At 42.2% G+C, this 16,888-nt stretch overlaps 1 protein-coding gene across 1 annotated transcript in view; it reads right to left on the reverse strand.

The window, feature by feature from the left end:
* The window catches only part of nr6a1a (nuclear receptor subfamily 6, group A, member 1a), a 107,150-nt gene that overhangs the window by 69,876 nt on the left and 20,386 nt on the right, over nt 1-16,888 (reverse strand). The window contains exon 2 of the mRNA XM_072433676.1: nt 13,693-13,746. Coding sequence (XP_072289777.1) covers nt 13,693-13,746 — 54 coding nt within the window. The remainder of the gene's footprint in view (nt 1-13,692; nt 13,747-16,888) is intronic.

Consider the following 16,888-nt stretch of genomic DNA (forward strand, 5'->3'; position numbering starts at 1 on the left):
CCATACAGTGATTTGAATAGTGATAAGATATGACGTCCTAACTAGTCTGTGAATGGCTGGTTGAATATTATCCTTTCACACGCATAAATAGACCAGTATTTTGGCTTCTCAATTATATCTGCCATTTAAGTACTTCCACATATCGTTATAAACCCCATTATATCATAGGCCGGCGCCACTTCACTAAGTTTGACAACAAGCAGAGCCGTGTGACAGCTGAATATGACAGCGTGCGACCCCGCTGCACCGCCAAATCTCATTAGGAAGGCAATCGAGTCCGATATTAAAACGTCCAAAGCGACTAAAAGCTTATTTTGTGAGTGACACAGCAATTAAGGCATATTTGTTGAATTTGATAGAGTTTTACCACAGAGGCTCGCTAGCAGCTTGGACCATTTTACCCATCTAATCTCGTCCATTAGGAGTGGAGCACTGGAGGATTTATAATAGTAAATAATTGAGAAGAGGCGTGATGGGACAGGGACATGTGGTGACAACAGTGTAACAGACAGTGTTTTGAAAAGGCCTTTGGGTAATGCTGGGAGAGTCAAGTAACCACAGAACTGAAAGAAAATACTAGGCTATCAAAGACGGGAAAAGGAGTGGTTTATGAATGAATGAAGGCGGGAATCTGGGTGCATTTCAGGTTTAATAAAGGTTCAAAAGAGTACTGAAAAAACTAAGATGGATTGTTTTGAAAAGCACTGACAATTCATAGAAATATCTTTTTGTTATTGTGCCAGAGCAAAAAAAGGATTTAGTGAAGAAGGAAATCGCAAGAGTTCAGTTTGATTGTAAAAATATTCAAACTGTGGCAGTCCAAAAAATACCATAACAGTTTATTTTTGAATTTATATTTAGCAAACAAACAAAAACAGTGTGCAAACTCCACCACGCCCAATTCTTCTTAGGTCATAAGCGATACAATACTAAGCGCCGAGTGTCAAACTTTATTGCCAACTGTGCAAAAAGTACGACACAAAAATGATTACGCAAAAGCAATAAAAAAAAAAAACGTCCCTATTTATTTGCGCGGCTGTGTTACCTAACCGTCACGCTGTTGCTCAAGTCACATCAAACCGTGTCAAACTTCGCTGCAAAGTTGCACGGCGCGCTCGTCTCTTTTTCTGCTTATTCGGCTGTCCTGGTGTGGGACCGGCCCGTGTTTCCGTGCAGCATGGCGCCCTGGCTCGGTCCCAGGCGGCGAAGGCAACGCGACTGCAGAGTACACTGTGTGCTACTCATTGTCCAGGCCTCAGGAATGTGCTGACGGAGCAGGGTTCACGCCGGTTCACTCGCACTGTTGCACTCCTCACTTCAGTCCAACGGCCTTGCATGCTCCAACCGCATATTTACACACGCTGGATATACACAGGTGGCTTTCATTTGTTTAAGTTTGAGTTTAACGCGCGGGCGAGTGCCGAGTGTGAGATGTAAATCTGTGGCGGTCAAACTAGAAACATTCGTATTATTAGAAAACGTTGAATTAAAACCGTGAAGGCGAGTCAACAAAGTACATGTCAGAAACTATGAGTCAGCAGTTTGTCAGAAAAGGTGCCACTAATGCTGGAAGTGTAACCACAACATGCATCGTAAGGACTGTTCATTATCTAAACGCGCATCCTCCTAAATAACAAGTGTTCAGTCTCTCCCGTTACGAAGCGGAATTAAGTACAAATGACAAAACTTCCCAATCGAAAATCTACAACAAAATCACATTGTTGAATCCGAATAAGACCATTGCACGTTGTTAATTCGTGTCTGACGGCAGAATGTGTACGCGCTCATGAGAAAGAATGCATAATGTTATCGAAAACACGTGAAAGCAAAGCGTCATGTAATGTGCTGTTGTTAAATGTTGCAAAAATGGCTTGCTGTGCGTAGAACTGCTTTTGCAAGCTGTGCAAAGGTTCCTATAGGACCACCCAGACGAGTGCGTTACAATCACTCCAGCTCCAGGAAGTATGCAACATGTGGGGAGTATATTTCTCATAAAATGTTCTATGTGCAAGAATGGCGGAAGTCAAGTCGCATTGAAAAAAAAAAAAATATAGAAAAATGTGTGGAAAGTCGAGGGGAGGGGTTGATTTTGAAAACGAGGAGGAAAAAAGTCCTTGTGTGTGTCTTAAGGCAGCCAGCCAAATGGTGCTGGAGCCAAAAAGGGAAGCCATTGAAGTCTGAGCCAGAGGGAAAGGGAAAAAAAAAAAAAAAACTATTACTATTTCCCACCTTGTGTGCGAGCGAAGATGAAAGACGCCGAGCAGCAAAATGAATGGAGAAGGTGGGATCATGTCATAGCAAACAAAGGGATGGATTGTAAACTGAAGCATAACAAAGCTCTGGTGATATGAAAGGCCTGAAACACAAGCTTCTCCTTTTGGGATCTTGTTTAGTTACAGCTGTTAAATAGATCAAACTAATCTACAAGTAACAGTTTTTTGTCATCGTCGAGAGTGGGCGGAACAATAAGCAAAGTAATCTTCACCGTGATCAAATATTTGGATTGTAAGGTATAATAAAACAGATGGCAAACAATTAGTACATTAGCAAATAAAAAGAGGAATCAATAGGAGCTTCTGTAAGTGATTAAAAAAAAACATTGCAGATTTATAGCTTCAATTTCTCATGCAAAAGCCACATTATTGAACAGATTTAGAAAATAGAGATAATCAGATCATAGCATTGCATTAGATCCATCATGTAAACCCCACAGACCAAGCAGAGAACAAATGGTTTGATATTCACGGTTTATGACAGTTCACCACCAAAATTCAGCAACACCAAGTAAGAATGTTTTTGTAGAACAGTTTGTTAATACAGAAATCTTTCAAGCACTGAAAATGACTCCACGACTTGCAAAAGTGCTGGTAATAAAAGCATTCGTCCTTGGTCAGTGAACCGCATCAAAGCTCCGGAAAGCCAATTGTGTCGCTTTTATTTCCAAAGTGATCATTCATTATGTAGAAGAGTGCCTCCTTTTCTCAGAAGCAGCAACATGAAAAATGTCTCTCAAACTCTTCATCTTACTGTGATGGATCCAGCAGAAAACCCCAAAGATCCTGCACGACCCATTTCTGCACAACCCATTGCATCATATTTTGCTAAAAGGTTCTGGTACGCCTTCGGGCGCCCGGCGAACAAACAAAATACAGTGTGCCTAATGTGCGAATTCAATGTAGCGCCCCCAAAAAGAGAACACCAGCTGATAGACAGACAGACAGAGGGGGAAACGGCATTAATAAAACATGACTGCATGATTTTCCAACCTCAAAGGCGGCGAACACAGGAAGGCGCACTCCCCGAGCTCGAGCAGAGGTTCATTGCGGGGTAAAAGGAACCGCCGTCTGCCTAACTAGCTCGATATACCGCAGTGCGTGGTGTTAAAGCTTAGGGGGGCACGGGGTTGCTCTGTGATCAACCCCGCTCACTTCTCGCCCCTCGAAGACATAGCGTTTTTATTCATGTCAATTCTGACTTTGTTCTCTCTCTCTCTCCTTCTTGTGTCTGCAGGGCTGAAGGAAGAGGAAGGAGGAGGTGGGAAAGGAGTCATGCTGAAGATGGATTTGGAGGAAGAATGACGACAAGGAAAGGATATATTGGGAGGAAAAAACAGGAAAAACAAGTGGACTGAATGCTAGTTTTGGGCAGCCATTTACAGTATACTGTCTCTTGTGTAACTATTGGTGTTCAAAGTCAAATGTAGGTGTTTTGAAGGAGTTATATAGAACTAAAGTGGACATCTTAGCAAAGTCTGAACATCATACAGCTAGTCCCAAGCCAGGCAAAAAATAATAATGCAGATAAAATACAAATACAAATAATAATGATGTCGGAATTATCCAAAATCCATTCATTTTCCATTAAACATATGATTACTGAAACAAGTAAGAATCAATAAAACACAACTCCTATGATAATGTTTTTACTCGATTAGACGTCAATACAATTTAATTCTACATAATATGTCCCCTTTCCGTATACTACCAGGATACGTAATTGGCTTTATAACATGACTTAAATGAAGCTAATTCAACATAAATCCAACCGTTCATATTTTCCACTCTGGAGACCCTCGCCTTGTCCCAGGGGGTGATGACTTAAGCTCTCTACTGCTGGACGGATGGAGCTAAAGCTGCCTTAGCGTGGCACAGCTAGCATTCTTATACCATCTGCTGACAGCTCAAGTGGACTTATAAAACAGAGCTGACATCATAGCGGATATAAAACTGTTTCAATTTTAACTACAGACATTTTATATAGGGTTTGGACGGAGACCAGCTAGTAAAGGGACAGATGGGTTTTCCAATTTTTTTCCTGCAGAAAACTCATGTGACCTGGTCTGGACGATGACTGGCAGCCGATGATTTGTCTGAAAAAGGGACCCGGCGAGTAACAATGATAGATTTACATTTTCATTCTTGGAAAAAAAAAAGATAAGAATTAGGAATAACTTAATGAGTGGATCGGATTTTCGGTCCGTAACAGACTTTCTTCAACCCTCTTCCCACATCGCTCGACTGTACTCGCTCTGACCTCCTTTTCCGCAACATCTAACGTGCGCCGTCCCTTCTGATGTACCGATTTCATATTCCATCTGTCCTCCTCGAACAACAAAGAGAACCTCAACATCTTCGAGTCTTTCTGCTTTTCAATCGCCGGCGCCGTGTCGAAACATCAAATATCCCTCGCAACAAAATGACATTTGTTGTGGCCATGTAGCAATTTTCCATCTGACGAAATTATGTGTGATTTACTTTCCATTTAATGCAGCTCTACAGTCAAATACACACATTCCCCAGCCAGTCCTCCTATTGGTTAGACTCTGGAATATGTGTAGGAGGACTGGGAAATGTGACCTGTGAACTTCGAGCAGTCGTTAGCGTGTTTCATATTGAGATCAAGTGGAAATTGTAATATTGTTTTAAGAAATGTTGTCTTTTTTTGTCTTTACCATGACACGATTTTAAATACTACACAACAACATGTTTTTTATGATTGCGCGTCTACAATAATTGCTCGTATGTGGTGACTTCGGTGAACATTCAACGCTGTCGGTGAGTTTGAGCTCAGACCTAAACCATCGACCGTTGACTGTACCCCGGGGGGACACCTCGAGCGTCCGCATGAGTGGCCACAGCATGGGACCTCTAACATGGGACAATCTGGTTTCTGGAGCGTGATCCTGGATCCTGGGTCCCGGGTCCGTCCTGCACCTGAGCCCCCATCTCGCTCCCTGGCTCAGCTGTCCCGCACAAGAGCACCTCCCCTCAGGAACTCTCATATCTCAGGCTGCAATAAACATTCATTGCTGTCGGTGGGTTTACTTCTGAACAACTCACTGATCAATGAATGCAGACTGCGGTTCAAACCCCCCAAAGATCTTTGAGAGCACGAGGGGGGGGGGAGCGCGAGGCCAAGAGGAGGACTGCCGTTGGACTGAGGTCGAGTGCAATCAAAGGTAATCGTTGTAACGTTGGGGGTCTACTGCAGTTCTCAACATGGGGATCTGAAGATGATTTTCAGGGGGATAAGTCTTAAATAAGGTTTGAGACACTTAAAATGCAACTGTAACGGTACAAATTCACTTATCAAGTCCTGAAAACGAAATCAAACGTTAGAAAAGATACGCCGTCATCATTTTGAAGATTATCAGTAAACCGGGCGACATCGTAAAGTAGAGATCCAGCTTTCTACAGCTCCAATAAAGCTACTTTGGTTTCAAGTATCTGCAGAAACTCCAAACCGAAAGACGACACGATGCAGAAACTGAAAACGGCATTCATTTCCTCAAAACCTAAAGATAAGTTATGTTACCGTCATTTAATCTAGAAGGAACTACAAAAACAATAAAAGTATCGATAAAAAGTACGACATTATGAGCCAGTCTGAGCAAACAACCAGCAAACGGTCTCATTACATCGATTCAAAGAGGAAATCGCGAAGACATTATTCTAGATGAGAGCCGATACTCAGGCAATTTCGATATTGCCAGAACCAAATCAATAGATGCATCTCTTAATAAGATAATTCAACTTCTCTCATGACGAACTCTCTTCCACGACCAACACTACACCAAAGACGATGACATATTGCACATGAGAGCGTACTTTTGTCGACAGTAACATGAACAGGTGAGAGCTCAGCCTCGGGGCCCCTCGCTGCGACGCAGATGTTCAACTTCTCGCGTATCCCGCATTATTCCATTACTCTTCCGTATGACCTACAAAAACCATATTCGGGATGGTGTTTGTTCGAGCTTTTCCACTTGACTTGACTCTAAACTCGTCGGCTGCGAACGAATGTGTCAAACGGGCTGGAAAATCTGCCCCGCCGTGGCTCCGCAGCGCCGCCGTCGTGTGCGCGTCCAACGTTGGCGATGACCTACTATTCCCGAACTTTCCGAGAGCCGACCGCGCCGCCGCAAACTTCTGTTATTCCAAAAATTCCAGGGCCAGAGGGAAGCTATCGAGGGATGTGGGCGTTGGACTTCTGGTGTTTTATGTTGCAATTACGGGACAGTCCCCGTTTACCCAAATAGACTGCAGGTTTATGGTTTATAGCAGTGAAACTTGAGGACGATTAATCCAAATGTGTGCGCCAGGAAAAAAACGACTTCCAAAACGGTTTTATTTAAATCTTAGTAGGTAAAAGTAGCCAGCGCAATTATATTATTCAAATTAGACGAGTACAATTACAATTTATACCTCTGCTGGTAATCTGGCTACCATGAAAACTATTAGTGGCTACTACAACTGCTACTACAACTACAACCAATACTATAACTACTACCCTGCGTGCAAGCCTTGTAACCATCATTATGACTAAAAACACCCCTACTTTAATTACCATGTGAAGAGTATATTTGCAAAAACAAATGTTGTGGAAGGCTAATAATTTAGTCTTTGTCCAGCAGTGTTTTTCAAAAGCCAAATCGATTTTAGGGCAATTAAAATCGTATTCCTTCCTTTCTCGCACAAATCCCCTCAACTACTGTTAGTTAAAGATAGCATCAACTTGGTGGCACATTTTCAAAACTGATATTTGCAAATTAACTCTTCAACAACTCCTACTTCTCCGACCACAACCACTGCTAATTGGTAATCCAGCCTTTTTCTCATTCCAGTTAAATGCATCTGACTTGACCAAACACACGGGAATCATCTAATACTACAATTACATCTACTTCTACTATTGTTTGAATGTATAAAACATGTACTTAAGTAAAACGATCTACTTACTTTGGAGTTTAATGAGTCTGACTCGACAGAACACGGGCGAACAATCTGTGCCCGCCGTTCTTGGAAAGCTAATCAACCTCAAACCCCTTTAACAGACTGTAATTGGAGGAGATATGGACATATGGCAATGATCGGCCTGTAATTGCCCGGTTAAGGTTATGTTAACATGCTGGGAAGTTTCAAACACGCAGTGAAGTTTTCCAGCCAGGACTTAGGAGTGAAAAAAGCTTGTGTTTTGTACTTTTATTTAGAGTTAAAAGGGTTGTGTGCTGGGTCAGCCGCCGCCGCTCGACCCGCTCACAGACAAGACTAAACCGACATGTGTGTTTACTCAGGGAACACGCCACAGAGACATATTTAAGGTCTTCTCAATTTGGACATTAATCTCACTTTGCGGATGTATATTTTTTTTTTAAACATTTTTTACATGCCTGTCAACTGAATATAATGTATGAGAGCTCTTGAATGAAGATTATGAGTATTTTGTAGGGATTGTCCAATACAGACCGTCCCAGCTGATACTCATAAGCACTATTTACTATTTACTGAGAGTTTAGATGGTAAAAAAGGACAGATTTATAGATATATATACATTCAATTTGATCTTTATCTTTTCTCTGCTGGTCGGTTGCATGTTTGTAATGAAAATGAATTCACCTTGGGATGGGGCCGTGCAATAAATCAAAAGTTTGACAGATCGACTCATGTGAAATTGTCTGTTGTCTGTGTTTTTTGGAATCAAGAGACAGACAATCCTCTGTTCGTGAAAAACAACAATGTGGTTTTGAGAAGTTAAGACTTTGGAGGGAGAAATTTGAGTATTATTTGTGTTGAAAGGCACTCATTACAAGTCTGTGTAGTACAATAAACATCTGTAGTTTATATAAAAGAAATCAGTACAAGCAATCTTTACTTTTTGGAAAGACAATCGAGATCAATCAATGTGAGAAAAGAAATGAGGATTATTGCCCAGCCTTTCCTTGGGGAGTAATAAAAGTAATTCTGATTTGTCAGTTGCCATGTGTTTGGGCCAATAGCATCATTTTAAAGTCTAAACCAAGAACACCAAAATGTTCAAGTTCAAAAATGTACTTTTCAGCATTGGAATTTTTTTTCCATTTTACATCAGTTGAAAAAGAAACTGAACCAAGTGAAGACAAAACTTCACAGAAACGTTTAGACATCTCTCATATTTGTCCCTCAGTAACTTTGTGTGACTTTGGGGAGTATTTTGTCAACATAATTACTTTGAAGATGTGCGTTAAGTCAATCAAGATCAATGTAAAGCTGTAAAAAAGTTAGTAGTTTGAACACAAGATGCGTGCATAGTTTGTAAGAATTTGTTTTGTCCAGCGTCAGTTCAAAGTGGTGACAGACAAGCGAAGAGACACGCCCTGCATGACCCTGAACGCCTTTGTTGACCTTTTAAACCGCTTGTGCGCGATAATCCAAGACGAGTATGCAGAACGACTTTGTTCTTTAGAGCAAACAAGACGGACTTATTTCGTTGAGAAGGTCATTATGTCAGTCAACAACGCAAAGACTCGACTTGTACGAGATTATTATGAACATCTAACACGACCGGAAGTAATACGATAATAGTAATGAATATAAACATGCCTATAAGTACTCTTTTGTAGTAAATATCAACAATAAAAGACTGAATATCCAAGCTTAATATTCAAGATGGCGAAATGAGATCTTATATTGGCTGCACAGATTATTGTAAGTATTTAAACACTTAACAGTAGGAGACAGGAAGTACATTTATTTTACTTACATTTTTGTAATATTTGCATTATTAAATTGAAAAATGTGATAAAATGTTCTGATTTGAAGTGCCAGTACCTAGTTAATAAAAAAAATCTCAATATATAGTAACCGTAAATATTTAGTTAATATTGGCAAACAATACATTCCCTTTCCTGTTGAGTCGATTTGGTGTAATACCGTATTATACCGAGTATAAGTCGCACCAGCCAAATAATGCATAATGGAGAAGAAAAAAAACATATATAAGTCGTACTGGAGTATGAAATGCAGTTGCAAATGTGAAAATAATAAATAATATCACATATAAGTCGCTCCGGAGTATAAGTATAAGTAAATAAGTATAAATATAATATAAGTTGCACTCCGGCCAAAACTATGAAAAAAGGTGCGACTTATAGTCCGGAAAATACGGTATTTCAACCCGATGATGTCCAAACCTTTTCTCATCAAGAGCCACATATTCGAACAGAGAAGGCCAAAGATTTCGTGTTAATACCATTTTTTTTATATTTTTTTTAAGTTGCATTCATACAATGTTTGACTGACCAAACGATCTTTATGTACATGACTTTTATCTCAGTCCCAGGTCAGTTTTACACCGACATAAGTTAGTAAATAGTGAAAAGTTAGCATAATTTAACCCAATTCACCTGAGGCCAAGAACAGTGATTTGCAACAGAACCAGATAAAGTTGCTTTTACTAAAAACCCACTTGCGTTTTATCTCCTCCGCACGCACTTGGCTGGAGCGGCTGCCTGTTTACGCCCGGGGAGTTTGTCATCCCACAGTGGAGTTATGGGCCCTGACACTGGGAACGCCATGACCCACTTCACCGCGACCTGATAAGACTTTGCCCGCTGACCCCAAGTCCGGGAACGCCGAGCACGCGCCGCATCTAAAGCTAAAAGGAGGGCAGGACGGGAGGGGGGGGGGGGGGCTGGAAATAATAACTACAAATCTAGGCTAACCATACATTATTAAGAAACGATAGGAAAGCAAAGAGGTCGGGAGAGGAAGAGGCTCTGAAACACGCCATTGTTTTCCCCCAGGATCTGAAATATTAAGACAACGTGAGAGAGTAGGCGCCTTCTTTACTCGTCGTTCTTGCCCACTCACTCACTCACTCGTCAACGCTTCTGTCTTTACGTCACGCTGACTGCTGAGGTATCATCAGACAGAGCTAGAAATGAACTGTTTATGCAAGAATCTCATGCACGATTGTGGAATAAACACATTTTAAAAGATGGCGCGAGTGTTTTAATGATGTTTCTGTGACGAGTCTTGCCAAAAGACACAATGTTATCATGCATCAGTGGATAAACCCTCGACAAGGCTTTAGCTGGACAAAGATCCAGTTTAGATCATCCTTAGCACTGGCTATGTGAAAATGGAGATGTGGCGTTTTTACAAAAAAAAAAAGGAAATTATTCACATTTCAATACCTATCTGAGCTGCAAGTTATGGATTATTCTTGTAGACGTGTTTTTCAATAGGTCAAACAATTATTTCTATTGAACATCGTGACTTTTTCAATACTTTTTTAACCAAACACAGTCTGAAATATGGTGACTGAAAGCTTCTAAGTAGCGAGAACATTTACAAATAGAGCATTATTCATTCAAATCAGAAATAGTTTCTTATTTTTTGGACATTTTGATTTAATAATGCTATCATCTTCGTTATAAAAGGTCTTTTCGTACGCGTTTTAGAGTTTGAATATAGCCCAGATGAAGATTTATGATAACACGGCTATTTTTCATTCTCTAACAGTCACGGTTAGTCAATGAATGGCTGCGGCCCTCGATTCCTTGTCGTCAGATCTGCTTTCTTGACCGATCTCGGCTCTAAACACATCGCCTTTGAAAGCGTTACGACAGGTGTATCTAATAAAGTGGCCAGTCGGTTTCAATTCCCGTGTGTGTGTGCGTGTGTGTGAGCTTGGGAAACTTTTTCAGAACCCACTTTCCGAGGGGAACAGAGAAAGGAGATGTGATACGCTCGTCACACACGCGCAGAAAGTGAAACTAGCTCGGGAGTGACTTGTGGACGCGGCGAGGACTCGGCCCCGTTACGTGAGGACAAAGGAAAGGCATGCGCCGCGGCCAAGTAGTTCCATATGGGAGAAGGGAGTTCAGAGAGTCCAGGTGGCACGTGGGAAAAAGGGCCATGGGACAGGGAGAGGGCGCGGGTGAGAGGACGCTGCCCCCTCATGGACGGACCGGGGGTAGTGCAGCTGCAGAGAGCGAAGCAAAGAGAGAGTGGAGCGTGTTGTAGGGCTGTAATAGACTATGACATGCTCTGTGCGGCAATTAGTCGATGAAGAGAGGGTTTCACTCTGTATCTGTTCCCAAAGTGCACAGACAAGAGCACAAGAGCACACAATTACAAACATTTAAACAGAAAACTACAGTGTATTTACACAATTCGCAGCTGTATTTCAATATATCTCACTTCCTGTCGTCTCTGTTCTGCTGTTGTGAATATAAATCCTTTAATATCCATGCAAAAAACTTACTAGAGCGCCAATAAAATGTGGGTAAATATATCGTTTTGGAGCCAATATGTGCCTTTTCAATCAAAACTTGGTTGACTGTATTTAAATATAAACCAGATTTAGTACAACAGTCCAGAACATGCAACAATTACAAACATTTTAACAGAAAACAACAATGTATTTACACAATTCGCAGCTACATTTCAAGATATCTCACTTCCTGCCGTCTCTGTTCTGCTGTTGTGAATATAAATATCCTTTATATCCTTTATATCCACCCAAAAAATGACTAGAGCACCAGCAAAACGTGGGTCAATCTGTGGTTTTGCCGCCAATATGTGACTTTTCAATCAAAACTTGGTTGACTGTATTTAAATATAAACCAGATTTAGTACAAGAGTCCAGAACATGCAACAAACGACAACAAAACACTGACAATTCTACAGTTCGCAGACAATCACCCGACACCGAGCACCGTCAAGGCGTCGAGAAGAACAGTGCAGTTGTGTAACCAATCGGGGTCAAAAAGTAAAAGAGCGAGAAGACCCTTGTTTGGGTTCAACAGCTGTGAATGATTAACCACGAAAACAGAGGTTGGTCAATGGGACCTGGATAAATCGACGCATGACGCATTGGTCAGCTGACAGCCGCACTAAAACCAGGGGGAGGAGGAGGTTGCGGGTCACGGGGGGAGAGCCGCACGGCAAAACACCAAAACGCTGCGTTGTCATCAGGTTTGCACTTAATACTTCGTTGTTGCGAGTCGCATGAAGGCGCTAGTGGGGAAAATAACCCGAAAAACATTCAGGTTATAGCGTCAAACTGTCCAATCGGTTTGAGAGCGCGTACGTCTGATTAAGTGAGCATTTTTATAGACTGGCTAAACTTTACTAGCACTGTCGAAACGGCTACATCTGCGCTGGGATACACTCCTCGCACCGTTTATAACCCTCCGAAACGGCAGATCAATGCCCAATAAACTGCCGACTGCAGCTGCCACCGGGCGGGGCGGGGCGGGGGGTTTGGACCGTCCAAGTTTAGCCTTAAACAACAACACGGCCGCTGCCAGGTCAAGGACAAAATTAATTGGGGATTATTTTAAATTTCAGAGTTTAGCTGCGAGGGGCTAGTGTCGAAAACAGCTGTTGCTAACTCAGCTATTTGGCCTCCTGACCCTGGGCTTTTTGGTCACTGAATGGGGGTCTCTCAATTCCCAGCCCTGTCACGGCGTTTACAAGCCAGGGGAGAGCGGCCTCGGCCCCCCTTGACCTCCGCGTCACCCCTGCCCGGGACGTGCACCGATCAGGGGCATCCTGCTCGAAGGAAAGGAGAAGAAGAAGGGGAAAGGGAGGAGGACGGGAGAAAGGAGGAGGACAGGAGAAAGGAGGAGGACAGGAGAAGGGGGCCCGAGGCGGCTATAGCGAACCCGCCTCGTCAAGTTTACAACCCGATCGGCAACAATGGCACCTATTGAACCAGAGCGGGGTTTATAATAGTTCTTCTTCCTTTGGTTTTACGCTGAATGGGACGGGCCCGTACACACTCGGGTCGCGGCGGAGTCACGGTGGGGTCGGCGCTCTGTGAACTGCGCGCGACCCGCTGACCCCTCACGGTGCCACCTGGACGTCAGCGCGCACACACACACACACACACACACACGGGGCAGTGCCGGCTGAACTTCGCCTGAACCTGGACCTTAACATTGGACCGCTGACTCACCCCGTGGCCTTTTGCTGCCCGTTTCCTGCCTGGCATTTGTGGCATTTCGGCGCCGTGCTCTGAACCTTTCGAACAAACCTTTAGAGCCAAGACGCTGCACTAAAACAAAGTAGTAGTAGTAGTAGTACTGTGGGATAACAAATGTTTTTGCACATGCTACAATCGTGTTAAAGTTCTAATATGAGCAAATGACTAACACCCAATACCATAACGAACATGTCATTTTGAACAGTTATTGCATTTCCCTGGAGGATTTAATGATAAACTTCACACAAACCACAGCTTTTAGAGACCAGTGCTCAGGTTACGACAGGTTCAGAGCGCCCTCTTGTGGGTTGATATGAAAACTGAAGGCCATGTTGTAACTGAGACTACTACAACCATGGCCACTAGATGGGGCTGTCTGGTTGATTTGACCTTAAAGTGTGCTGCGTCCAGAAGTTTGAGAAGTGGAGGATGAGGACTCACCCATGCTGTCGTTTGGATCGGTGTCCAGGACCAGAATAGCATCAGAAAAGAATCCTGGAAATATAAGAAAAAGGTGAAAAGGTTTGAACAAACTAACAACAAAACCAGACTCAGCCACTCAATGCATATTTTTAAAACTGCCTTCCAATAACTTTATCCTACTTTATACATACGTTTGTGTGTCAGTCTCTCAAATGAAAAGGATCTTTGTGCTATATTAAAGTGCTATATTATAATTATTTGTTTTATTTAATTAAAATTGTAATCAAAATTAAATCAATCACATTTTATTTATTTATTATTATGCAACAATTTAAGGACTCAAATAATAGTGAAGGGATTGAATGTAAAACAAAAAACAAGTTGAATAAAAATAATTATACATTTTGTGGAAAGAATTGTGCTACAACTCTTCCCTGAATGTTATGTCGACCCAGGAATTAAGTGTCCCCTAATTCTGCTTGAAAGAAGTATAATGCAAACAAAAATACAATTATTTGGTTGGATGGGACAAAATATTGTTCCACAGCTGAAAATAATGACGTTCAATCCAAATGAAACAGTCAAACACAGTACAGTATGTATTGATTTACTGAACGACTATGAGAGTTGTCAAACGCGTCAAAAATCAGATAATAATCAATACTGGAAATTAGTATCTGAACTGATGACTCATTATAGAAAGTATCGACACTGTAAACAAAACAAGGGTCTTAAAGAGGACAACACTGGACTTTTCCTCCAGTTTGAGGTCATTAGCAACTTTTAGGCAGAACAAGAGGAGAAGTGGGTGGGAAAAAGTGTCATCATGTGTCATTTAAATAGATCATTACTGAACCACTCTGAGAATATGAATCAAAATTGCATATCATCAGAAGGATTATGTATTTTGTATCATTATATATCGCCCAGCTCTATTGTGTACTGTTGAAATACTTTATTGTACAAGCACTAAATTAAACAACACCACATTCATATCAATCAAATATGATTTATGGCCTCGTGATATGTTGTTTTTTGTAGCGAAGACTACGACGGTCTAAAAAATTGTATAAAAAAAACTGGTGTCGGAGATAGAAATTAAAATACCGTATTTTCCAGACTATAAGTCGCACCGGAGTATAAGTCGCACCAGCCGAAAAATGCATAATAGAGAAGAAAAAAACATAATAGTTGCATTGGAGTATGAAATGCTGTTGCAAGTTTGAAAATAACAAATAATATCACATATGAGTCACTCCGGAGTATAAGTATATAAGTATAAAGTCGCACCCCGGCCAAAACTATGAAAAAGGGTGCGACTTATAGTCCGGAAAATATGGTAGATTAAAATGTTGATAATTGTTGATGCCTGGTGGGAGAGTCTGACGGACACGAGGCAGTTTCACCACAAATAAATAGTAGAAAAAGCTTCAGTTGTAGTCATCTGGACTCAGTTTGAAATATTTTTTCAAACTGAGTCCAGATGACTACAACTGAAGCTTTTTCTACTATGGAACACGCCTGGACGAATGAGGGATTACACCGACACCACAAATAAATGAGAAAAACAGCATTTTATTTCTTTAAAAAAACATAGGCATGTATTTTATTGTTCAGGTACACGCACGGTAAACCAGGTAATCCCTCAATACTTCCATAAATCTCTAAATCAAACGGCCCCCGGCTCGACATTTGAACATACGGCTCCTCTTCTGCCGTCTCTCTGATCTTCATCCTGCCTCTCCATCTTCCGAGGCGCCATCTGGACCTTTGCTCCTCACTTACAAATGCCGCGCTCTTCTTGGGGTATCTCTGTCAGTGTACCACCCTGCTCTCCACAGCTGTAGACCCCGTGACCTCACACACGCCAGATGCCCCCCCCTCCCCTCCCTCCCTCGCCCGTCCCGTAGGCCAAAGTGGCATATGTTCCCCCCCCCCCCCGAGCGTATGGGCCACTGTGCAACACGTGCCGGGACGGTCGCCTTACCAAAAACACACACGGAGAGGAGCGGAGATGCCCTCCCGCCTCAATCAAAGCCTGGCGCAGATATATTACAGCTTTTAAGTGAGATGGAAAAGTGGGTGGTCAATCGATTGAGGGTTTCTGGCGCCACGGCGACACTGAAATGGTCATTATGGCAACAATGCTATACTTGTTTAGGAGGCGTGTTCAAAAAGTCATCATTTTTGCCTTTTCCTTTCTGAGCGATCACAACAACATCTGCCTCTGGTCCTCTGCACTGATCCTGAAGTTCATTTGGTTTAGTTATTTATACCAGATGCCCTTCCAAAGCTTAGAGTCACACAAGGCTCGTCAACACCACTGATGGAATTAAAGAACTTGCTCAACAACATTGTAATAAAATAAACAATAGACTTGGACGCTCTAATAGAAATTAAGACGTTTTTAGTTATGGAAGTCCAAATGTCCAGATGACGACCTTTGAAACCTTTACTCCCACAGAGGCAGGCTCCTCCCTGAGGGCAGGGCTTAATCAGCTCAGAGCAGTAAAGTTCCATAGATTGAAAATTACTTTTGGATCCATTGGACCATCCATTAGAGTAAAATACAAACCAACGGTAGAAATAAATAATGATAATTTTGTGCATGTATTAAAATAGGGTGGCTAAGTGCACCTCACAGCAAGAAGGTCCCACGTTTGATTCCCAAACTGGGTGAGGCAATTATGAAGTTTGTTTATTTCTTCACTCGCCATCTTCCTGAGGGCCACATCTTAAAAAACATTTGTTCACATTCAGTTTCATATCGTATCAAATCATTTGAATGACATAATTATCCAACTGAAGAAGAAACTTCATTTGTAAACTTTACACCAAAGTATTATTTTTTGGTTTATTTGAGAAGGGACAGATCTAACACAGCCTGATGCAGCTCATCGTGCTTCAGCCTGAGCTAATCCCAGCACTTGTCCTACAAGGGCTTTTCACACAAAACACAGACATGTACAACATTAAGACCTGGACAAGAAAAGATACATTAGAAGCACATCAAACGTGAGTGCAGTGCTGCTGCTGCTGCTGCTGCTGCTGCTGCTGCTGCTGCTGCTGCTGCTGCTGCTGCTGCTGCTGCTGCTGCTGCTGCTGCTGCTGCTGCTGCTGCTGCTGCTGCTGCTGCTGCTGCTGCTGCTGCTGCTGCTGCTGCTGCTGCTGCTGCTGCTGCTGCTGCTGCTGCTGCTGCTGCTGCTGCTGCAGG

This window comes from Eucyclogobius newberryi, unplaced genomic scaffold (genome assembly GCF_026437365.1).
Source record: "Eucyclogobius newberryi isolate DKJ021-1_F unplaced genomic scaffold, fEucNew1.0.hap1 SCAF_6, whole genome shotgun sequence".
Lineage (NCBI taxonomy): Eukaryota > Metazoa > Chordata > Actinopteri > Gobiiformes > Gobiidae > Eucyclogobius > Eucyclogobius newberryi.